Consider the following 26,099-nt stretch of genomic DNA (forward strand, 5'->3'; position numbering starts at 1 on the left):
CTTTATAAAAGACATGCAGTGAAACATGTTAATTAAAACACACGAAATAGAAAGGGTTTTGATACAGCAAAGCCATCTACGTCAAAATTCTTTTCAAACGAGGTTAAAGTACGTTAACAGATCGATAATGGATGTCAAGTATTGCTATTTGATCATGAACGGAGAATGTCATTTCTGTAGATTTACACAGTGACGGGGATGCAACCAACCCTATCTCTTTTGAACTTCGTATTTGGAGATATATTGTTTACAAATTAAAAGGAACTACATAATTATACTGTAAATAAATGATTCTGAGCGGTTGTCGGAAATACTTGCCTGTTTTCCCCTGCCTACTTAAAATTATAAAATAACATTGCAATATGTATTATTTTTTGGCTCCAAGTCATCTAGTCGTGGGCTTTAATTGTCACTTGCTTGAGGGAGCAAAAGTTACGTCTGACTTGGCAATGTTTACGTCTTGTTGCTTCTACCCCGTCTTGCCATCCCTTCCCTCGATCGAGGGAAACCAAGAAATTCAAGATATGTTTGGCAAAAGAATACGTTTCTATGACCGACCTTAATTGTATTGCATTGATAACTTTGAACATGGTGTGCATTGTGTTTAAAATGATTTGTAGTTCAGTGCAAGTTCGTTTTTAAAAGAACTGAGTCAGAAATAGTAACCAATGAAAAGTCTGGATTTTGACATACATTTTCTCGTAAAGGACTAAAAATACTGAGCCGCCCAAAACACGAAGCAAAATACAATTTCTGGGACAAGATGTTCATTATCCAGATTTAGAATTGCTATATTTTTGAGTTTGTTAACTAATGTTTATTAATGTGATTGTTTATAATTCCTTTGAATTCCTTTGTGACAAGCTATTAACTACGTCGATGGAGGGTATTTAGTGGAACCAAATTATATAACCAGGTTGAGGTAAGAAAATTTCATGCGACCATATGCATATGTTAGCTAGCACAGATAAAGGAACAAGATATAGAAATGGTTTGTTCAATTTTGAAATATGACAGTAATAATTAAGCAAAAGTGAAAAAAGCAACTACGGTTTTCATTGCAGTATCAAATACTTGAAAGACAAGTGACACAGTCACGGAAAAAACAAAAACAAAGTAAAAACAAACATACAGAAACGGAAAGAAAAACGTAGCAAATTAGTAATCACGCCACAACCTAAAAGTTGTGGATGGGTCAGATGCGGCTGATTGTTACTCATTCTTTGCTTTACTGCTTTGATAACACCGAATGATTCAAAGGTACAGTATTTGCTGGTTATTTAAATCCCTTTTTTCCTTGACGTTTTTTATATAACTAGCAAAATTGGGTAAGTTTTGATTGTTTTTTCCATTTGTTTCGTTCTATATTTGTTTTGTTTCGAATCGACTATGTTATTGTAGTTCCGGTTTTTTTTTTTATTATTCCAATCCTTTGCTCATGAAAATAACATACTGCCCCGTTATCGGCACTTAAATTACTATTGGAACCTTAAAAGAAGCCATTTGACACAATATGAGAGACTAGGGTCAATCGGGACGAGACAGCTAAATTATATGGCGGACAAAATCCAGGATGAGCAAAAATTGTACATTTCTTTTACCAAATTTCAAATTTTATAATTGAAACTTTTTTTCTGTTAAAATTAAAATTTTGGCACAGTTTCAGTGGTGTCCTGCTCTATTATTTTTTGTATACACAGTTGATCAAATGTGAGCCATTTTTAAGATATACCGATATTTCAAATTGTCAGTTCGGTAATTAAGCAGATCAAAATGTTTTTTCTAAGACTCTATCCGTAAATCTTCCGTCTAGAGCGCGTAAAATTGATATGTAAACATCATCATTTTTTTTATTACATGACACAGGACATAAGTGAGTTTAGAGATATGGCTAAATTATAACAGGCGCAGATGGGAGACTTTGGATAGGGGGATAACCAAGCTATAATTTGCTTATTTTCATGATTTACTTTTTTTTTTAATTTGTCAAAAGTTTGCACAAAATAAACAAGTTTTTCAACAAATTTTACAGATCTGAAATTCGCTCATTTTTTTCCTTCAAAATTGTGCTTTACATTAATGTTTTTATAACGTACAACTATACTTATATATCAAAACCTATGGTTTAACCTAGTTTTCATTAGATTTTACGTGTTATACAATTTAAAATTATAAAAGTTTCTTAATTAAATCCCTTTTTTTTTGTTTTGGGGCAGGGGTAGATTTTTCTCTTCAACTCTATTAGACATTTGTGACGTACATTTGTTTTTGTACGTAAAGCATTAATTTTGGATAGTTTAGGATAACTAAACTTTAATTTAAGTGATTTGTAGGTTAAATTTTGTTATCTAAAGATAAACAGTAAAAGATATCCAAAACTCATCAAACAGTGGTTTGTTTTGAATTGAAATTTGAAATTCAACATAATTTGCAGTTATTACCAGTTGGAAAGCATGCAAATTCTCGTTCTATAAATGATAAAAAAGTAAAAAAGTGGTCTTGCAAATTCCATAGGGAAGGTCATCTGCAGTGTTGTGGTCCATATAATTATATAGTGTATACCAGTATTATATGCCGATCGTCTTATCTCATTGTAAATCTGCTTGGTTCAGTTGATTAAAAATTCAAATGTAAACGGTACTTTTTAAAACGTTTCATTAATTCATAGAGGCAAAACTGAAAAGACGAGGTAGTTTCAACCTTTAAATCCTGCTGCATGTCTAATCCCATTAGAACACGGACTATTATAATATAGATTCACATTGCATATACGAATAAGAGTGTTCACTAAGGGTAACATAAACTTCTGCTGGGTTTATAGACAGAGTTGCACTTAGATATGTTGGCTAAACAACGAAGGAAAGAAAGAACTGGCATATCGATAGAAATAAATACCTGCGGACTTAAAAATAATCCTTTCTGTACAATGTACGTGAAACCTTTAGAAGAAATTGGTTCGGTTTAGACAAGTGTTTGGTTTTTCAAGATACAAATTGCATTTGATTTAATGTAGCTGGACTTTGTTTGGCAGGTTTTTGGATTATTTAGGAGTTAGTTCAGACAACTTTCATTGTATGTCACCTCTTAGTACAATAACATACAATATGCAACTATCTGAAACAATTATGACTAATTTAATATTCAAGTGAAATTTTGACATTTTTTACTTCCGCATAATATCACAGAACTTTTACGAAATAAATTTGAGCGAAATAATGCAAAGCTTTGCGGTATAACGCGAAACTTTTGCGAATTAATGCTTAACGTTTGTCTTGTTTGTTCATATTAAAGAAGAAAACAAATGATTTGTCCATCTGTATTTTTACACTTATACTTTTTAATTCTTTTTTTTTCTAAAATTTTGATTTTACTTTTTTTATGTTGGAGATAGAAATGAATAATAATTAATATAAATTGTTTTAAGGACGCGTTTATGTTTTTTTACCACCAAGACAGCGATGAAATTTATTGTAGGTCAATTAAATGATACAAAGTTTTAAAACATACGGACAAGAACCCATGAAATAAATATAAAAAAGTATGTATACATCTCAAAATCATATTTAGTATGTGCTTACTGCTTTTTGATATTTTATATATATATATATTAGACATTATAAGGTTCCTCTAATTATGACAAAAAGAATTCAAAGAACTTTATTAAGGCAACTGCTGACGCTCGGGCGATGTCAGAGATACTCAGCAGCAGGATATAGAAAATACAGCAAAGATGATCAGCAGTATGCAGACCATCCACCGAAAGTTCTCATCACGGGTAAGAACGAAAGAGGATATATTTTTATCGTTTCTATTATTATGGTGCATCCATCTGCGTCTTTATTCTTTCGTCTTTCCAGGAAGTGATATTTTGTATGAGCGAATAGATAGATTTTAAATAGACAAGAAAAAGGCGCTTATTAATGAACTTGTTGATGCTTCTAGTTTTTAGCTGTGTTCGTTTTGTTTATTTGCTTTACTTTCTTTGTAGTTCTTCTGGTTATTCCAAGATATTTGTAGTTTGTGTCTGTGTTCCCTGTCCAGTCGTTATTATTGGATTATAGTCTTTTGATTACCTGGTTCCTTAGATTTCAAATTTCAATGGAATCATCCCTAATTTTGGCATCGATATGTTTCATTTTTTTATTGATTCTTTTTCACTAAAATAAACCATGTAATTAAACCTCCAGTGTAATGTTTATCGCTTAGGAGTAAATTTGATAGTGAAAACTTGGAAATCAGCAAACTTAAAATTTTTACAACCTTTTCTTGCTTTAAGAATTTATTTGACTTTATAATGTAGAAGTCCGGGTAGGTCACGATGGGTTGTACACATTCAGTAGAATTTGCAAAAATACAAACCAACAGATTATCTTGACATAGTAATGTTTGCATTGTATGATACGTGTAATACAAAAAAAATATCCTGGTATTCTTACGTGGTTCAACGTGCAAGCATGGCACCTACTACATGTAAATGTATGATTCTATTTTAGGTAGCCTTGGACAACTGGGACCGGGGTTAGCTAGTATAATGAGGTAGAATAACGTTGTTAAAAAAAAACTGAAGGCACAATTGTTGCATTTGAAACATATACTTAAAACTTAAACACAATTAACATGATAAGAAAAGTGGCATATACCCTATACTTTACAAAATCTGCGCAGGTGAACTTCACGGAGATAAACTTTGTTTTGTAAAGACCAACCAAGTTGAAATATAGGTTCTCTTTCATAATGAACGATTTAAGTTATTTCTTCACTCGACTTGATAAAATTCAGATTTTCAATATGAGAGATTTAGCGAGCATGCTAAAATCATAATTTGACCATAGAGATTGGAGTAATAGTTTAAATCATGAATAAGCATAAGGAGAATTGGTTTCTCTCGTGAAATCTTAAGAAAACTCAATACATTTGAAACGGCGGGAACTCTAACAGAAACTTTATCACCACCTGGTCATCGGCTTAGAATCGGAGAAACTTGAACGTTTTTCCCTCTCTAAGCCGGTGATTAAAAAGTGCGGTAATTAATTTTCTGCGCGAGTTTTCCCGTCATTTAACTTTTCGAAGTTTTCTGCAGATATCATGCGAGAAATCGAGTCTCATTCACCTTTTCTTGATTTAAAATATTTCTCCCTTCAGTTAAGGTCTATATACCATTTCGAGTGGGGAAAAAATGATTTAAACCACTAATATTTGAGGGAAAATCCATATTCAGGGACTCTAGATTATAATCCGTCTTATCAGCTTTTTGGTTTTAATCGTGGTTTGGGCTCACAAAATTATGCTAATTTTCTTTGCTGAAGTTATTTGCTTCTTTTGATTTGCGTAAAACAAAAAAACTGATTGACAATTGATGATGGAACAAGCACTTATCCAGACCTGCGATTTGCTGTCAAGGCATGCAAGTAGAATGTAACGATTCAATCTAAAATTTAAAAAAAACATATATCTAATGAATATTTATGTAATGTGGACAGCTGCAACTTAAGTGTATTTTAACAAGACACAAACCATTAGAATTGATTGACTGAAATTTCAAATTGCTATTTGAAGAATTATATCAATAATATACCAAGAAACTACAGTTATTAATCATTTATAAAATACTATCTTTCTAGAAATCAATCAATTATTCAGTCAGTGGTGTGAACAACTATTTGCTTTGTGTTTTAGTTACAAAGTAATATCTCATTTCTTTACGTTCTTTCTAAGAAGCAATTAATCAACTAATCAATGGTGTAAATAATGCCACAATACTGTGAAACCTGTCTAAACTTAACCCCATTTCGACCTAAAAATTCGGTTTAGACAAGTGTTTGGTGTTCAAGGTTTAATATTCATTTGAACTGATATAACTGAATTCTTAAAAGTGTATGGTTTAGACAGGTTTTCGGATTACCTAGATTTCGGTTTAGACAGGTTCATTGTACTTAATCATTGCATCTGTCATTCAACGTGTCGTCCTGATGATTGCGTTTGTAACAATGAAATTATATTTTATAAATGTACTTTTGAAAAAAATATGATGTCTTCATAATTTCTTCCCAGGAAGCGATATGGTACAGATAACGTATTCATGTCAGACATTATTAAGGCACCACCACACGTTGCAGCTAGTGGTAGGTTTATTTGATGAATTAACCTTAATACATATTATTAAACAAGAATAAAGTACGATCGAAACTTTAGTTTGCTGATTGGCGAATAAATGAACGAGCAGACAGACAAGACAAGCTCCGCTCCTTATAACGAGAACTTTTTGATAATGGTACCAATCTGTCATATAATGTGTTTTAGTCCGTTGACAAACTTCTTTCAATCACTTTTGAGGTTTATATTTTCTTTTATATATCACAATTCGACATCTCTATAATTATAATAAAGCTGCGTTGAGAAATAAAACTTGTTTAAAATGACAACAGCGCTCCTTAAACAGTTAGGTTAACAAATTATGGAGTAAGCACTTAACTTTGTCTGTAATTTGCTGTCAAGGCAAGTCGTATTCTTACTGCTATTAGTGATATTTCATTTTTTATTTTTAAATGTAAGATTTTCTATTTAAAAAAAAATGTGTAATTTGCTTTTATTCCGGGTGAACAGTTGTAAATTTAACTAGATCAATGAACGCTGCAATTCTAATTCATGAAATATCGATTTAAGTTCATTTGCACTTAGATACATACATGTACTGAATGCATTTATCGCTTACACGGATTGTTGTGAAAGTCTATAGTGCATTTACACCCAAGACGTTGCATCTTGATATCATAAATATAAACTAATTATATTTTTGTTAGTTTGTTTCTTTACTGAGCTCAAGTTGTCTCCTTTTTCTTTTTTCCTTTTTCAACATACGAATACAAAATTGGAAATTATCGTAGAGAACATCTCAAAGATGTTTTTCACAAATGATAATTTTTTTTTTTTTATATTGCAACAAACCATTAAGCATCTCCTAAGGAACGATTGTAAAGGGGGTTCGGGAAGGACCAAGAGCTCATTTCAACATTCATTTCCTTATTCGCCATTTTAGGTCGCACATAGTTGGGAATGGTCGCAATCGACTCGGGAGGAGTCAGAGATCACATTTCAACATTCATTTCCTTTTTCAACATTCATCTCCATATTCGCAATTTTAGGTCGCACACAGTTTGGAATGGTCGCAATCGATTCATGAGAGAAATATCATTTCAACATTAATTTCCTTATTTGCCGTTTGGGCGATTCAATTTTGCACCACCCTATTCATTAACACACGATTGTTTTCAGGTACATATGTGTGTCCCATTTACAAATGAATTTGTTGCTGCTTTAGTTAAAGTCTACATTCATGCGCATCCGGTTAGGCAAATTGTACGAACGTATTGATCATCATTTGATATAACAAATGAAATTATTCAATATAGTCTTTGATTTTCATCAAATAGCTTGATTTCTAATCTTTTTATTGTTATCTAGAGGTTGCAGTCATATTGTAACTTAGCTAAATTTACAATTTGTACCCCTACCTCAAAGAAACATCGCTTTAGTTTACATGTTGCTCAATGCCATAACCTTATGGAAGTACGCATGCTTATTTAAAAGTATGGTTTATTTGTAGTTTTCTTTTTGACAGTTTCACAAATGATACTTTTGTTTTCATAATTTATCAGAAATTGCTCGAAGTAGGATTTTCGATCTTTTTTTGTAAAGTCACCTCAATTCTACAACGCATTGTAACACAGAGACGTATCGATAGATAGTTTAATATTTTACAACATGAAACAAAGGAAAACTAATTTTCAACATAATTATCGATATTACCCAACCCATCCCCTATAAAAAGATCTCATTTTGAAGCAAAATGCTCATTTAGCAGCAAAACAGCACTCACATTTAAGTCATTCAGAATTAATTTAACTGTCTACATTTCTCAGCTCTAAATTACAAGTCTAACATTTTGAGCTTTCCGTGTCTCCCTAGTGTTCGGAACTTATGTCTCTATAAATCCATGAGCCATAGAATTTAGACATTGCAAATTGAGTTATGAAACATTAATGGGTAACATAGTTTATTGAAGATCTGTGTGTATAGCACAATAGTCCAAACATCCAAGTAGATAAGTCTTGTTAAACCATTGTTGTGTCATTCTATTTTCTTACCGTGGGTTATTTTTTTACAAATCAACGATGGCAAAACAATGAAGGTCAATTTGGAAAATCTGCTCAGTGCAGGACCTCTAATTAAATGTACTAGTATGTGTTTACATATTAGCCTAAGGCCTTTTGCTCTAGTTCAAAATAAAGCTCACTGTTAGGTGTACTGCAACTCAAATGAAAACAAAGATACTAAACGCCGTTTTACTAAAGTCAGTTTTAATTGATTTGAACTGATGTCAACATTTACATAATAATAATGTCAATTTTAAGCTCGTCAATGCGCACCATTTTGCAAGTTGATGGTTTTGATATCATCTGAAACTCTGGCACTGTTAATTCCAGACGCATTGCGGCGCATTGCGTCTTTTGCGCGTTTGTCGCCTATTACTGCATTACTGCGATGACATGTAATTTCAGCGATTAACACTGTTCGTCTAGACCAATTTCATACAGTAATGTTGCCGCTGCTACTCTGAGTGAGTGATTCGATCGGAAACTCTCTAGACCTGCCTCTTCACACATTCTACCTATGCCCCATGCAGGTCCAGGTGTCAAAAGAATAGGCCTGCAGCAGCGCTAAGCTTGTCGTATAAGGCGAATAAATAGTGCTCAGAAACCTAGGCGGGGGCTAGGCGCTCTTCCCACTGGGCAACTGTGATGTGTGCCTCGGGCGGTGGAATGGGGTACCCCTGGCGTGTTACATGCTAGGGTTGTCAGGCTATAAAACGGAAAACCTGACCGCAAACCATAGTGGTGCACCGTGTTGGGAAAAATGTCACGTTCCTCGCACGTTAAAGAACCCTGCTGTGGTATTCGATAGGAGTAGGAACTTTTGCCCTCCGCCACAGGAGGCTAAACTGCCCAACCCTACAAATCCCTCCCTTTTATCATGTGGCAATCAATATTATCCTTGTGTCCCATCCCTTTTTTCATTTCATCATCATCATTTCATGTTCACTTTATCATCCCTTTTCATGTTCATCGCCTGAATATAGCTAAAATATTGCTGCTCGGGCGATAAACCCAAACAATCAATCAATCAATCAATCAATCATTCTACCTATCGTTTGTGATAAAGTATTTATTTCAATGGGTTGTGCAGATTATCATATATTGAATGCTTTCGCTAACGGGAGTGGTTTTAGATAAAATGAATTCATCTTTTTTTCCGGACTGAAAAGAAGAGAACAAAGCACTTTACATATCAATCTTAATTGAAATTAAAAAGTAAAGGCATAACTTCAGTCTCAAATAATATAACTCTTCGCTAATCCTGTACTAATACTATCATTCTTTTTTGTTGTTGTTGGATTTTGGTTAGTTTTTAATTGTTTCATTATTTTTAGTATTATTACGTCCAACAATTTAATTTGAATAATGTTCAAATGTTTGTATATCATGTAGTGACATTTTAATGCTTCAAGTAAAAAACATATCCATATTTTTCTTAAGTTTCCTCATACATGACATGTGAATAAAGTTAATTAAATTCGACAAACTACCTACCAACATTAAAAGCCTACGTGGTATTTTCTATATATACCATTTTATATGGTAAAATGCCCACTCAAGAACACGAAACATGCATGACGTTTAAATCTTGACGGATGATGCATCTTTCTGGGAGTTTCAGGTGTTGATAAGCATAGAATTCCTTCTTTTTCATTTGTCTTGCTTTTAAGCCTCCTTGTCTGGACTTGGATACATCCTCTCGGTACCGGAGGCCTGCTCACCATTCTTGTATAAAAGAGTCACTTGTGATTGATTCGTACGTATATTACAATGTTCTTTTCCAGCTCTAAGTGAAAAACAAAGCCAAAAAAGGTAAACTATTGTGTCAAGAAACTCAAATGGACTAACGTTGCCTAGAAATGGTTTCAGCCATAAAAGTTCTTCTAAAGTGATGGTCTCTTCCTCTCGTTTTTTTTACTCCTAAACCAGCAGCAGACCTCTGCTTTATTGTGTGGTCAAAGGTATTTCTAATTTGAAAAATAGACTCTTCATTCACAAACTTGAAGCACTTTCTCTACTGTTCGATATGTATTTGTATATTTATCACAAGTTCGTAGAGAGATTGACCAGGGTAATCTTCAACGTTTTCCCTGACAATTTCACATAAGAATCGTTGAAGAAAATAGCATAACGCGTCTGTAACCATGTCTTTTAATACTGGGTCTACATTTACGAGTAGAATTGGTTGTTTATAGATACTCATGTTATTAGGAAACATTTTCTACTAAATGTACAAGTGCATGTAGTAAAAACAGGCAAATTTATGCATTTACTTATCAAAAACCTATCTTATAAACGTTATTGAAACAATAAAATTGTATAGCAAGTTCAATATTTCCTCTCAAAATTTTGACTCAAAATAAATAATAGAATTAAGAAAACAAACCTTTTAACTGCCATGGAATCAAATAGATCTTCAGTAACTAATTTTAAGACAGACATCATTATTACACACTTACATACACAAAGCTCAGAGCCCGAGCTTGTTTTGCTATAAATGAGAAATCAAATTGATGGAAAAAGGTCATTTATTCAAAACTCATATAATGCAGAGTTATTTCTGGATATAAAAATATCAATTAAGTAATTTCAAATTACAACAAATTTACCATGAATTTTGAAGTATTGTTTGACACATCTGATCATAAACAGACCCCTGAAGAGAAAGATAACATAACGAATCAACAAGTAAGACCCCCTAATAACTCCATATGACAGCTCTGATAATGCCCAGCTGGACACATTACAGAACATCTTCACTGCTTTCCTAAATTATTTTATTTGTATTTTTGGTCTACAAATAAAATCGGTTTCTTTAACCTGCTGATTTGAGAACTAAAGGAGGATGTTGCACAAATGGCTACTTCTTGACTTTCTGTTTGTTCAGCCCATTCAAGAGGCTTTTTGTCATCAATAGCTACGCCGTTTGCGGTATTATTAGTTATCAAACCAAATTCAGCACAAATGTGAAGGTCGGATTCCTAAGCATTTTGTTATTTATACAGTCATGTAACTGCTTTGGGTCAGAAAGATGTCTTCGCCGTCTTCATCATTTTGTCAAATTCATTGTAAGAAAACTTGTAGGAAATCTGTATACCCGAAATTTATCGGTAAAACTTGGATGTCATCGAACAAACTACGGGAGAAATGAGCTCACTTTGAACCAAAATTTGGTTGATAGACAGTTTTGTAAATCTTTCGGAAGTCATCGGGTTAAATAAGTGTACTGAGTGCAAAAGATGAGGGCGGAGCAAATATAAAATGAGCCATTTATGTGTCTTGAATATCTTGAAAGCTACCCCCTATTTCCAGACCATACTATTGTATTGAATGCACAGGATCATAATTTTTGTTCTTGTCATTGAAATAATAGACAAAATTTAAATGTTTGGCGGTATGACCAGATAGATGATGAGAAAAGAAAAATTATGACGGAAAATGGTATAATGAAACTAGTGTTTTTGCAAAAAGCGCTCATTCCAATAGGTTTTTGTATATATGAAGTATAAAGAAATTATACCAGTTATTAATATAGGTAGATGTTTTCGTTTTAATACTGATTGACTTGATTTTACACGCAGTTATTTTTTTTCTTCTAGTAAAAGAAAAGCTGTTTGTATTTATATATATGACGTTACGCACGCCATTGAGACTGTGCTAAAAAAAACACACCTACTTAACTTTAGTGACTATTGTAAACAATTAAAACTGTGAATATGTTAAAGGTGTATACTGTTGGCATCAGAACAAATTACTAGTTCTGAATATTTGTCACAAATGGTTATTCTAGTTTATTATAATCAATTAAACTTATCAAAAACCCGTCAAGCGTCAAAATTCTGCCTGTCAGGTGTAACAAACTGCAGGTCTAAAAACTTAAATAGTGAATTCGCCAATTTTTGCATGGAAGAATAACTTCATATGTTCTTTAGATATTATGATAATTATCGAAATTGCGTTTATCTTAGGCATAAATAATATTCGATGCAAAAATGAAGGTATTTGTAAATGGTCAGATTTCTAAAAGTGTTCAGTTATCGAATTCTTTTTTAAAGTAATACTTATTTACAATATTTTCTTTACCAATTTATATTTCCAATAAATGTACATATTTTCAGCAATTCTACGTCGGCATTTGATAAAATTTTCAGTGCAAACAAAAAATTAAGTTGCGACTTTTTGAAAATGTCTAAAGACAATATTTTCCGCGTTCGTTAAGAAAATTCCATGCTCCAAAGTGATTCTGCAATCAACTGGCAATTTCTTCTATGAAATAACGATATTTTGTAATTGTTCATGCACTTAGAAATACACATATTTCATTTTTAATGGTTGAAACAATTTAAAACGGATAAAATTCGAACAAAACAAATGCCTAGCGATTTGTCAAACTTTCACTTTTTGAACTTTCGAAAGTTTTCCGTCGATCCGGAAATGGGGGAATAAAATAGAAATATTTATGCTATAGATAAAAAAAACAGACACTTATAATACTAGTATCGGACATGCAACTGAAAGAGACAAGCAATCGAAATCGATAGTATATAAAAAAGACTAAAAATAGCTTCATTTTATCTTATTAATAAATAAAAAAAATAAAAATAAACCATAAAAAAAAGAATTGAATAAAAGTTAAGCTTAGACTACAAGAAATTTGATCGGAATGACTCAAACACAACATGGAGTGGACAGAACTTGAAAAGTATAGAAAAGCAGAATACTAATAGATAGAATGAAAGTAGAAAAGGGAGTCATATTTTTTTTTTCATTTCAGAACGCCCAAATAAGCAAAGAAGTGAAAATCTCCATCAATTAGCGGCTATCTAATAGGGTGTTGATGAAAGCCCGATTAATTTATGAAAAGGAATCTCTTTCGATCGCAATACTAAGTTGTGAAAGGTCCATATTCTGCTATTGGTACAATGTAACATAAAATCATACATGTAAATCGAAATGCAAATTTGATCTTATCTTAGTTAAAAGTTGCGATGTTTCCTCTTTAGATAGACCGAGTGTGTATATATGTTGCAGTTGCATTTCACGCTGCGGTGTACATGCACGTGCAAATCTAGTATACCAGTAGTACTGATAATGAATTAAATTATTCTTTTCGATTTTCTAAGAAATGTTTAGGATGTTTCAATTGCTACCAATCCAATCATATAATTATAGTATATTTCGCTATATTGACACGTGTTTCAATAAGCAAGCAAGCAAGAAACAAAAAGTGTTGTAAAACGTCGATTTCCGACGTTACCGCATATGATGCAATAGCGTGCGAAACGTCATATGTGTTTTGAAAATAAGATATGTGTCGTTTTAGATGTTCTCAATAAATGTGCATTTACTAGTAGTGCGTTCGTTATAAATTCATTCATATTGATAATTAGAGTATTAGTTTCCGACTAAAAACAGTGCGACAACAATAAGACAAATTAAGAAAAACAAATTAGACAGACACGCCGCAACAATAGTTTAAGTAACAGAAACAATGAAATGAGTTGATTCGTAAAAAGAAATCACTTGCCATTCAGTATTTCGTTGTATCTTAATTACTTAATGGTCGTTTATAATGTTATGTGCATACTATTGTACGTGTGCTGAGATAATCCCCTTACAATACCCCACTAATCAACCAAAATAGGATTTTCATGTATCCTTATACCTTCCAGTTATGAATCATTTTGTCGCAAAGAAAAACATTTTTGTATTTTTGGGTTACCTATTGTACCTCGATATGGCAAAAATCCGTTTTTTACTTTCTACAAAACGAAGTAAATTGTCACATTAAGATTTCATCAAGTTGACAAATATCACAGCTTTCAAATGGTACCAAACAACTTGCGGCAACACTTTGGGGTTTGGAGTTTAATGAAAAAAAATGTTCTCATTCCCCATAGAAAAATCGCATAAGTTGACATGTCAAACCCCTAGAGTATCTATGGCTTATTTGATATTTTCTGTTTTGTACCACCATAATTGATACCTTTGTGATTATTTGGTGATTTGTAGCAATTTTCATAGCTAGAATTTATCGAAAATGCAAATTTTCGATTTTCTGATACAAAGTGGCATAAATTCGACTCCACAATTCATCTCAAATTTGGTAATATTCAACTGATAAGTCAATTTTCGACATGATTAAACCACAAAAACTCAATTTTCCTGAAAGAGTTTAAAACATTACTCCTATCGCTAGAAATCTGATATCAGTATTAAACAAAGTCTTCATTCTCAGCATTGTAAAACTTATATTCAATGGGCTGGGAGAGTCCAACGTGCAAACCCCACTCTTCCAATTCATGGTGTTTTATTCAGGAATCTCTAGGGTCATTTTTCACTATTATCCTATATTTGTACCCCATTGGGTCAAAAATTCAAGATTTATGTGACTCATTTTTTCGAGCGTCTTGGTTATCCTGTAACAGCCTGAGTAAAGAAACTAAATACATATAGGTAGCACAATGTGGCCAAATGTCTCAGATTTACAATAGTACATGGGTTGAGATAACCCCCGTGCAATCCCCCCGTCCCCCCCCCTCCCCCGTTTATCAACCAAAATATGATTTCAGGTATGCTTATACCTCCCATTTCAGAAATTTGTCTCCAAAAAAATCACTGAAGCATTTTGTATTTTTCGGCCACTTTTTATAATTCGTTGAGGCAAAAGTCCATTTTTGTTTTGGTATTTTGATTCTACGAACTTCTTCTTTCTTTAAAACGAAGTAAACTTACATAATTATGTATGTATCATCATGTAGCCCAATGTCTTAGCTTAACAATGGTACCAACACCGATGCAGTTACACTTAGGGTTTTGGGGTAAAATGAATAAAATGTACCCTTACCCCGCCGAAAAATTGGTTAAATTGACACATTTTTCAATGTCAAAACCCCTAGAGTATTTATACGTCAGTAAAAACGGTTTATTTGGTATTTTCTGCTTAGTATTATCACAATTTATACTGCCATGGTTCTTTTGATAAATTTTGCCGATTTTCGTAGTCAGAATTTATCCAAAAATGCAAAAATGGCATTTTCGAATTTTTCGTAAAAGTCAGATAAATTCTATTCTACAAGTTACTGCTCGACTGAAAAGTCTAAATGTTGGTATTATTCGATAGATAAATTTATTTTCTACAAGTTAAATTACAAAACAACTAGTTTTAAAGAAAGATTTTTCAAAAAATAGTAAAAATATTACCCTTATCCCTAGAAAACTGGTCACAGTATCACATAATTCTCATTCTTACCAAGAGTGTAGAATTCATATTTTAATAAAAATGTATAAAACATATCTGATCAATTAATTCAGGCGCTTAGTTTTTCCTTTTAGGGTGACAATTACTATATAATCGGAAAAATGGGAATTTTTTTTAATTTTCTTCAACATTACGCGTTATTGTCTTTTTTTCAGAATACCGTAATTTAAACAAGATTTTATGTGATACAGCTCATTAATATTATGTCTAAGCGTCAAAATTAGCCTAAGCAATTAATATTTGAACTGTTTTATGTCATGAAAATATGAAATTCAAAAATTTAACCATTTTATGAATAATTCATATTTGTCAGCTTCAAACTGAAAAATAATCGCCTGAAATGAGAACATATGTTTAATACATCTATATATAAAACACAAGTATCCAACATGTATATTTTGCATCGATTATATGCTTTTAATTAACATTTTGGTCCATATTGAGATATTCTTCTCATAGGTAGCGGTGGCAGTTTGTCACCTAATTGGTTTTGTAAAAGTTCAAATATTTATTATTCGGGTTCATTAGAAAGCTAGGACACTTAATAACTGTGTTTGAATGTACAGAAAGTTGTTTGAAGTAGTTTTTGAAAAAAAATTACAATTATTGGTGAAATTGAAAGAAAATATTGAATTCCAAAATTCCACTTTTTAAGAAAAACTCATTATTGTTACATTGAAACAAAAAAAATGGCGCCTGAAATGAGAAGCTATGTTAGATACATCGCTAATTAAAAGAAAAGACCCCAACATGTCTATTGTAACCCTTTATTTGCCAAAAATTAACATTTAAGTTCATGTTGAGGTTTTTTTTTTCCTAGGGGTAAGGTTGGCATTTTCCCATCTAACATGGCATGAAAAATGTTCAAATTGTTATTGCTTAGACTCATTTTGAAGCTATGACATAATATTAATGTGCTGTATAAAATCTCGTTTAAACTACGGTATTCTGAAAAAAATTATAATAACGGGTGATATAGTAGAAAATTCTAAAATTATGAAATTTCACACTTTTCCGTTTTATAGTAATTGTCACCCTAAAGGGAAAAACGTAGCGCCTGGATTTATCAGGTATGTTTAATACATCTTTATCTTAATTATGAATGCTACAAATATGAGTTCAACACCGTTGGTATGATGTGAGTGAGAATTCTGTTTGATACTGTGACAAGTTTTCTAGGGGTAGGGGTAATATTTTTAGCATTTTTTGACAAATCTTCCCCGAAAATTATTTTTTGCGGATTATTCATTTAGATAATAAAATTATCTATCGAATGATATCAAATTTGAGACGATCCAGTCGAGCAATAACTTGTAGAGTAGAATTTATCTGACTTTTACGGAAAATTCGAAAATCCCATTTTTTTGCATTTTTGGATACATTCTGACTACGAAAATCGGCAATATTTATCAAAAGAACCATGAAAGTATAAATTATGATAATACTAAACAGAAAACGCCAAATAAGCCACTTTTTGCTGTAGCATAAATACTCTAGGGGTTTTGACATTGAAAAATATGCCAATTTTTCGGCGGGGTAGGGGTATATTTTATTAATTTTACCCCTTAACCCTAAGTGTTACCGCAACTGTTTTGGTATCATTGGAAAGCTTAGTAGATTGCAACCATTCCCAACACTGTACGACCTAAAATAGCGAATAAGGAAATAAATGTTGAAATGAGATATCTGACCCCTCCCGAGTCGATTGCGACCATTCCCATTTCTGTGAGACCTAAAATGGCGAATAAGGAAATGAATGTTGAAAAATGAAATGAATGATGAAATGAGATTTCTGACCACTACCGAGTTGATTGCGACCATTCCCAACTCTGTGCGACCTAAAATGGCGAATAAGGAAATGATTGTTGAAAAAGGAACTGAATGTTAAAATGAGCCCTTGGTTCCTCCCGAACCCCCTCTTACAATCGTTTCTGACGAGATGTTTAATGGTTTGTTACAATATAAAAAATTATCATTTGTGAAAAACACCTTTGAGATGTTCCCTATGATAATTTCTAATTTTGTATTCGAATGTTGAAAAAGGAAAAAAGAGACAACTTGAGCTCCCTTGTTTTGTTCTGTTAAGCTACTCGTTCAGAGATTTCTTAATAGGTATGTATAAGAATGAATATCAAAATAAAACTGAACTTGAGATTACATGTAGGTTTGGTTTATTGAGTTTATAATGACTAACCTGCCAATGCAAGGTCCATAAGACAGTCGCATATGTAGAAAACACTTGTTTCCAAAAAAAGTTAACACATTTTACATTTTGTGAAAGGAAATTCTGCGAGTTTTATACATTTCTTTGATAAGATTTGAAAACTCCTAATCTGATTTCATTTTCCTTTTCAGGTCCATACCTGTTTGCAGATATTTTGGATTTTAAACGACTCCAAGAGCTTATCGTTACACATAACATTGACTGGATAGTCCACTTCGGCGCTGTTGTCAGTGCAAACGGAGAGAAGAATGTTCCCCTGGCGATGCAGATAAATATTGAGGGTCTCCATAATATCTTGGAGCTTTCGAAACAATATAAGCTAAAATTGTTTGTCCCCAGTACAATTGGTGAGTGTTATTGATATGAAGGCGATGAGAAAACGCAAACCAACCCACAAAAAGATAAGAAGCGAATCATTTTAAATAAAATATATACGTAAACTTATAGATAAATCATGTCCAGTGAACTTCAGTGTCTGTAACAGGAAATAAACACGCAAATATCTTTTCCCACTCTCTTGACTCATTTTCAATGTTATCATTTTGAAGACCACTGGCTCTAGCAAATATCCCTAAAAGCCTAATACATTAACAAACTACAAAGAAACGGACCGATGTCGTAAACACTCATAACAAGTTTAGGCTTAGGATATCAAAAAAAAAAAAACACTTAAGATAATTCATAACTTATTTAATGCTAGTTATTGTTTTATTACAGGTGCATTTGGACCCGATTCCCCTAGAAACCCAACTCCTGACCTTACCATACAAAGACCAAGGACTATTTATGGAGTGTCTAAAGTTCATGCAGAACTGATGGGCGAGGTAAATCTTAACCGATCACCATAGTGTCCTTTTTTAATGTTTGACTTATCAAATAAAACAGATCGTCGAAAACAGTTATTCATTGACAATCAGTTATTTTCTGCTGTAGCTGCTGCCTACTATAAGCAACGGAAGTTATTAACGTAAGGACCTTTAACGATAACAGGAAAGGTTTAGATTTTTTTTTAAAATGTATGTACTGAAAAGACTTCAAAACAAGCCGAGTATGACACGTCTGTGTACACAGCTTAAAGTGTAACACGTGAGATTTGTATAGTTTGCAACATATGATTATCATATATGAATTGAGAATGTGTTTCAATTTACATATGATTATCGCTAAAATCAAATGTTTTCTTCACTTACAGGATTATCATGTGCTTCCAAAGCCAAAAATTGCATATGGAAATATGCCTGTTATTCGTAAAGTATCATATGATTACCATACGATTATTGAATAAATTGAGCACCATATGATTATCATATCTGCACATTTGGCTGCGTAGAAATAAATCTGTTTTTTACTATTTTCAGTACTACTACCACCGTTTTGGAATGGACTTCCGATGTCTGCGGTTCCCAGGTGTTATATCTACTGATATGGGCCCTGGTGGTGGTACAACTGGTATAAAATATTTGTTACTTATGCATTTGTTTACTTTAATTGAAAAAGTATCTCGAAAATGAATGTGTTTGTGAAGATGCACCTGAATTCAATAGGTGAACGGAAGGGAGTCACCAACCCAACATTATGTTTTATCATGAAAGGGAAAGATAGAAAAAGTTGGAAGTACGTTAAAAGTATTATTTGCAAATTGTTACAACCCAATCTTCATTACCCTAAAGTAACTTCTGAAAACACATTGAGATGTTTTTATTATTGACTTATTTATATTAAGGAATATATCAAATTACAACATTGAATACTCGCAGTATGAACTTTGACTGATAACTTATGCAGTTTTTTTTCAAATTCGCTAATAATTTAATAGTATTTTTGACGTAAGTTAAAAAATAAAACCAAAAATTTATGCACGCAGTAATTTCTGAATTAGCTGTACAGTTATTTATACTCTAGAGGACTACCTTATTCGAGCTCCAAATGTTCTACTAACTCATTTTGGTGAACCAGTTTTATGTTTACGTTGACTTATCTCGGGCTTTTCTTTGTAAAAGAACTAATATTATCGATACATTTTAAGTACTTTAATTTTGTGCCATTTTTCTCTTTGAGAAATTTCATTTTGTGAACAATTTTTGAATACATTTTTAATTTGTTCTCATATTTATCTTGTTCATTGGCCGGTTACATACATTGCATTTCATTATAGATTTTGCAGTGCAAATTTTCCATGACGCTTTACAAACCGGTAATTTCGCTTCCTATCTTCGAGCTGATACGAGGCTGCCAATGATGTATATTGATGACTGTCTGAAATCCGTTGTTCAATTCATGGAAATTCCAACAGAACAGCTACAACAACGGACTTACAATGTTACCGCCATGAGCTTTACACCGGAAGAACTAGTAGCAGAGGTCAGAAAACACGTTCCCAACCTAAAAGCTAAATTTGAACCGGACAGTCGACAAAACATAGGTAAGCTTCTGAATCCGTAGAGGGTTATTTAAAATTAAATCGTGTTATTTTTTAATCTTGTTTGTTTCATTTTATTTTATGTGTTATCAGATTAGAATATAAAGTAAACGTGTATATATCTCAAACTAAGTTACATGGTAAAACATTCCTGTAGCATTCTTCTGAAATATTGAGGGGATTCGTGGTCAAAACAAACAAACTGTACATTATGCAATTTCGATCATATAACAGTCATGTTACAAAATCAATTTAACAAAAAAATATCGCCAAATGAAGGACGAGATTTCGGAAAAAAAATGTTAATATACCATATTAATATATTTGTCGATAACTTAATATTTGCATTAAACAATGTTGATTTTACGTTTGAAATGCCTTCTTACTTTTTACTGTCCGGAATTAAGTTTCCATTCGATATCCGACTCAGCAATGCATCGTTTTCGTACATTTCTCGACGAATATTTTTCAATCAACATTTCTTCTATGAAACGACGCTTTTAATTGTTAGAAAAGGGACGTTATTTACTCGCGAAATAAAGTCGGATACTGGTAAACTGAGAAACTAAACGAAACGAAACGAAACGAAAACGAAATCCGCTAAATAAGAAAACGAAATTTACGAAAACTGACGAAATCTACAAAGAAACCTAGTTGAAAGAAATTTTATATATGCTGAATATAGCAAAGAGAACGTTTCAGTAAGATATTCCGGACCTCGACGAACAAAGTCATAAAATGATCTTTTATGTAATGTCAATTTTTGACCGAACTACAGAATAAACAATATTAACTTTATTGCAGAAATGAACCAATAATATCTTGAGAATCGTTCTGGAAGAAGGTGAAAACGATATGAAATTTTTGTAAAAGAATTTTTTTTAAAATGTTGAACACAGCAAAGAGATATTTGAAATTTTGGTTTCAGTAAAGTATCCCAGACTTCGCCGAACAAAGGCATAAAATTATGTTCTTTTCTTCTAGTCGAACTACATAATTAACATATCTTCATTGCAGAAATAAACCAACAATATATAGAGAATCATTCTGTGAAAAAAATGTTAGAAACGGTCAAAATTAATAAATTATGTAATATCATTCTTCAACCATTTTTAAAAGTCAATGCATCGAAACATTAACACAATGTCTCAAATGTCGAATAATCCTGTGTCCGGACGAATGTCTAATGTCAAAATTCGACCCCCCACCCCCCACCCCGAATTTATCAACTGCATTTTTCGAAATATATATTATAGTTTCTGATTTTAATTTCATTGTTTGGTATCTTACAAATTTAAGCGGTTTATAGATTGGTAGATTATTTTCTGGACTGCCTCGTTTTCAAATTGAAAAAAAAAAGTAATTTCGCTGTTTAATCTGATCCATGATTCATGTTAAATAAAACGAACTTAAAACACCTATGGTCAAGTGACATTATACGGAGGGTGGTTTGTGTGCAACAATAAAGCAAGACGCACTGTACAAAATTTACGACAATACCAGCTAAATATCGAACCTACTGGGTTCCTGGCACTGTAGGTCGACCAATAACTGAACTGAAGAAATGACCAATTGATTCTTAGGGATGACAGTTTTTGTAAATAAATATTTTGGCTTGGAAAATTTAGAAATAAGTATATTCTGGCCTCCGCTATCTAAAACATAAAATATATACCCCTGCTCTCTAGATTCTACTGTATATTATACCGAAAATAAATAAGAAGCCGAACAAATATTCTGTCCCCACCAAAACTGTTAAGACCCCTCTGAATATAATAATTAGCCCCCTAAAGGCGTATACTCCTAATGCTAACGATGGAGCCCAGAGACTCAAATCTACATGTGAGGGAATCCATCCTCCACAAATAAATGTGTTCTCTACATGCTGACAATCGGAAGTCGTTTAATATAAACTGTAATGCATCTTGTAATAAATATCCATGTGTTGATACAAAACGCATATACATGTATATTATATTGGTTATAAAAAACATTGAGGGCAAAACTCCTACAAAATGCTTACAATGTTTTTTAAGTGAGATTCAGAAAAGAGTAATCAAGGGAACCAAGGTTATAGCGGTAATCAAAAGAATGTAATCCAGTGACAAAGACCAGACATGGAAAACAGACATACACAACAAAGAACATAAAGTAATTAAAAAAATACATATAAAGTAACAAAAGCAAATGAGCAACTCGGACTCCACTAAAAACTGTGGTACCGGTAGGGTAAGCGTCCTCTTCATTTCTAGAAACACCCGCCGAGTTGCTCATAAAAAGTTAAGTCCGGGGTAGACAAACTATGGAAAACTATGACCCGTTGAATAAATCAGTTTTCATGGTGCAGATGGATACACCATAACGATCCACGAGTTCATGATGACGACCATAAAACTTCTGTAGTGATGACTTCAATCTTGTAGCAACATAATCCTGTTCCAGAAGCCTATTTGTTAGAGTTCTAGCGCGATACAAAAAGTCTGCGTAGTTTCGGCAAGCTCTGGCATAACGTATCAGTTGTAATATGAACACACCATACGCAGGTGTTGAAGGGATGTTGCCACAGATGAATGGAAAGTTGACAATTTTGAAAGAAAAGTCATCACATTTGTCGTAAAGTTTGGCCAATAGTTTTTCCCTTTAACGTCGATTTCTAAGTGTAGATCAAGATATGAGGCTGACTTCACAGTGTCTGTAGTATCCTTTACCTCAAGTTCTTTGAGGTAGATGCGATGTATCAAATTCCCGAAATTAGGATTGTTTAAAGATAATACGTCATCTATATAGCGGAAATTGAGATTAAAGGTTCTAGCTAAACGATATTCTATCTTTTTGATCAGATCAGCTGTAAAGTCAGCCTAATAAGAGTGAAGGAAAAGGTCAGCAAGTAAAGAAGCACAATTTGTTCCCATTGGAATGCCGACTGTTTGTTAAAAAAACACGTCCACCACACTGGACAAATATGTTGTCGATTAAAAATTCCAGCATTTTGTAAACATCTTCCTCGGTATATTTGGAAGATAATATGGAATTATTTCTTACAAAGTATGAGGAATCTCTACAAAGAACTATATATTTGTATCTAGGTGTACTATCTTTTTGGAAAAAAAACAACGATGTATAATGTTTTTAAGTCGGGATTTTAACTGAGTATGGGGAATAGAAGTATACAGTGTTGAAAAAGCATAGGTTTTAATGCTATTATATTCAGATAATAGTCTTGAACTGAAATTACCCAAAAACAATTCACCGAGATCAAGTACGTTCTATATTCTAACTTAAATATCAACTGAATATCATAGGTAAAATTTTATCTTGAAATTCGTTTGATATACTTTTCTGCTTAATCTAAAGCATGTGAACTCTATATGAATATCAAATGAATATTAAACGGTTCTTCATTTCCCTTGAAAATTGTTTGACATTCATTCCCGGTTAAATATTGAATATATAGAACGGATTCGAATATCAAATTGAATATCAAACTGGAAATTTCTTCTGTTCAGTATTCGTTTGACGATCGTTTTCGGGTTACATATTGAATATAGAACGAAATTAAATATTTTGAATATAAAACGAAATTAAATATTAAATTGAATATCAAACAGGTATTTTCAGTTAGTTCGATATTCGTTTGACATTCGTTTCCGGGTTATATATCGAATATAGAACGGATTTGAATATAAAATTAAATATCAAACAGGATATTTTTTTCTGTTCGATATTCGTTTAACATTTGTTTCCGGTTGCTGTCTGTCCCCTATGTTCTATTTTTAGTGACGACTGTCATGTTTTAGACGAATCAAAAATCGAAGCTTAAACTTTGTGCGGGATACTATTAGGAACAGTCATGTAAGTTTCTTCCAAATCCATTCACTTGTTTCAAAGAAGGAAATGTTTGAAAAAATGTTCACGACGACGACGAAGACGGACGCCAAGTGATGTCAATAGCTCAGGTGGCCTAAGGGAAGTGGAGCTAAAAACTGGATGGTGTCTTGTTATCTTTGCAATAAAGCTATAGCCACATTCTCGAATGTGTGCGTACTATAATACCATATACTCCATCCGTCCACCTGACTTTTAGTCAAACAATACAGACTTCCACTGAGTGTCGAATTGATTCCAGATTTGGAAGATTAAAGATTGCTAGTTATTATTCAACTATTCGCTTAACTATTTGTTTAAAATGCACGAACACGCTTTTTGTCAAATTTGGCATGCGATTCTAAAACGACATTCGACAATAATCTAATATGCGTTTCCTGCTGCTTTTGATTTGATAACGCCTGCGACTCGATTGATTCCGTTTTCTTAGTTTAAATATTCCGTTTTCTTTTTTCTCTATTTTCGTTTCATTTCGTTACGTTTCTCAGTTTAGTAGCACTCGACTTTATTTCGCGAGAAATTCACGTCCCTTTTCTGTCAACCAAAAGCGTTTTTTTTTTTTTCAATTTTACAATGAAGAATTGTTGATTGAGAAATATTTGCTGAGAAATGTATGAAAGCGAGCATTGTTGAGTCATCTTAAAAGACCATTTTAAATGTAAAATCAACACTTTTGAATGTAAATATTAAGTTATCAACAAAAATATATGCATAATATCCGGTTGTTGTAATTTCATTCTACATTTTGTGATATTGTTTCTTTTGGTTAAATTGACTTGTAACATGAAAGTTCTATAATAGAAATCGCATTATGTACCTTTCTTTTTTGCTTTGACAATGAATGCTCTCCATAATGAAACACCTGCAAACTTTTTCCCATTATGTAGTTTTTTATTCTAATAGCTAGTACTTGGCCAGAAGTGTTTGACGATTCTAGAGCACGTGCAGATTGGGGATGGAATCATGACTATGACATCTCAAGGCTTTGTGAGATAATGTTTGAGAAGCTACGTCCTATCTATCGAAGTCAAGCTCAAACTAAAGATGAAGGAAAACAACAAAAAATGACCTGATCATGCAAAGAAACACAAGAAGCGCAACCTGTGTTATACTGGGTAACAAAATACGTACAGCAATTCATTTTTTTGCTTAAAATCCTATGTTTATACTTATTTATACGCAGAAATTGAAATGTAGTTTTTTTAATTATTCTGAAGTCATAATATTATATAAAGAAAACAAAATAAAAGAACACAAAAAGACAAACCCGTTTAATAACATTTTATTTAGAATAAGACATTTTTATTATTATTTAAGTAAAGGTACATTTTTGTCATCGCTGACCTAAATAGGTTACTAAAGAGGTCATGCATGCGACACTTTACTTGTTTTATTTGAAAACAATCTTAAGGATGTTGCTCTGTTCAGAAATAACAATCAGAGGATTTTGAAATATTTTAAGATCTTTCGTGTAAGAACAATATGAACCCCCCCCCCCCAAAAAAAAAAAAAAGAAAAAAAGAAAAAAAAAACATTATATCAGTGTGCTCCTTTTTTAGATATCAGCATTTGAAATTTTGGAGAAAAATGATTTCCCTGGAATTTTCTTGGATTTCGACTTGATAGGTATTATCTATCAAACCTCAAAGAAAAAACAGAATTTAATTAAAAACGTCTCAAATAACATTTTAAGGTGTGTTCAGTGAAATTAAGAAAAGATAAGTGGGGGTCACTGGGCAAAAAATATTGATGCTATTAAATGGATAATTACTTAACATGATCAGCGAATATCCTTAATTCGACAAGTTGTTTAAATTGTAAGTTGTTATATTTATTTTTGTTATGTAAAAGAATATTATATTTATGACATTATATTTTATTTACATTGTGTCATTGTTTCTTTTACTTTGCCTTAATCCTCGTATAGACTGCTAGTATACGTTATATAAAAAATGAAGAACATATAACGCATTTTTGCAACAACAAAAAATATTTTCAACTTTTTTCCAAACATTTTACCAAAGAAATTTAGTTTTGAAAGATAACACAATAGCCCATCTCCCTGTAAGATGGATGAGGAGAAAAGAAAAGGTGGTGCAAAGTAAAAATCCTTTCTTTACTATCATTATCGTTTTATTTAAACGAAATCGCAAACCT

General features: G+C 32.4%; 1 protein-coding gene and 1 pseudogene across 2 annotated transcripts; one reads left to right on the plus strand and one right to left on the minus strand.

Annotated features, from left to right (window-relative positions):
- The first annotated feature begins 697 nt into the window (after positions 1 to 697).
- LOC148628637 (L-threonine 3-dehydrogenase, mitochondrial-like) lies at positions 698 to 25,830 on the plus strand. 2 transcript variants are annotated; one of them, XM_088591467.1, is made up of 9 exons: positions 698 to 922; positions 3,612 to 3,775; positions 4,494 to 4,536; positions 6,052 to 6,122; positions 17,770 to 17,985; positions 18,356 to 18,462; positions 18,997 to 19,087; positions 19,794 to 20,060; positions 24,846 to 25,830. In XM_088591467.1, exons 2-9 carry the CDS (start codon positions 3,634 to 3,636, stop codon positions 25,013 to 25,015), a joined length of 1,107 nt encoding a protein of 368 aa, XP_088447593.1. In that variant the 5' UTR covers positions 698 to 922; positions 3,612 to 3,633; the 3' UTR covers positions 25,016 to 25,830. The 2 variants fall into 2 exon arrangements, with proteins under 2 accessions (XP_088447593.1, XP_088447601.1); XM_088591475.1 differs by having other exon boundaries at positions 3,622 to 3,775.
- Positions 8,416 to 10,356, minus strand: LOC148628638 (uncharacterized; annotated as a pseudogene).
- Positions 25,831 to 26,099: the final 269 nt, after the last annotated feature.

This window comes from Perna viridis, chromosome 1, assembly GCF_037379345.1.
Source record: "Perna viridis isolate PV_CMFRI_1.1 ecotype Kerala chromosome 1, ASM3737934v1, whole genome shotgun sequence".
Lineage (NCBI taxonomy): Eukaryota > Metazoa > Mollusca > Bivalvia > Mytilida > Mytilidae > Perna > Perna viridis.

Bases quoted from the DNA above. Each gene is read 5' to 3' on its own strand.
- LOC148628637 (XM_088591467.1), top strand. From the start codon at position 3,634: ATGACAAAAAGAATTCAAAGAACTTTATTAAGGCAACTGCTGACGCTC. The intron at 4,537-6,051 runs GTAGAATAACGT...ATTTCTTCCCAG, and splicing joins GGGTTAGCTAGTATAATGAG to GAAGCGATATGGTACAGATA. The intron at 20,061-24,845 runs GTAAGCTTCTGA...TTATTCTAATAG, and splicing joins GGACAGTCGACAAAACATAG to CTAGTACTTGGCCAGAAGTG.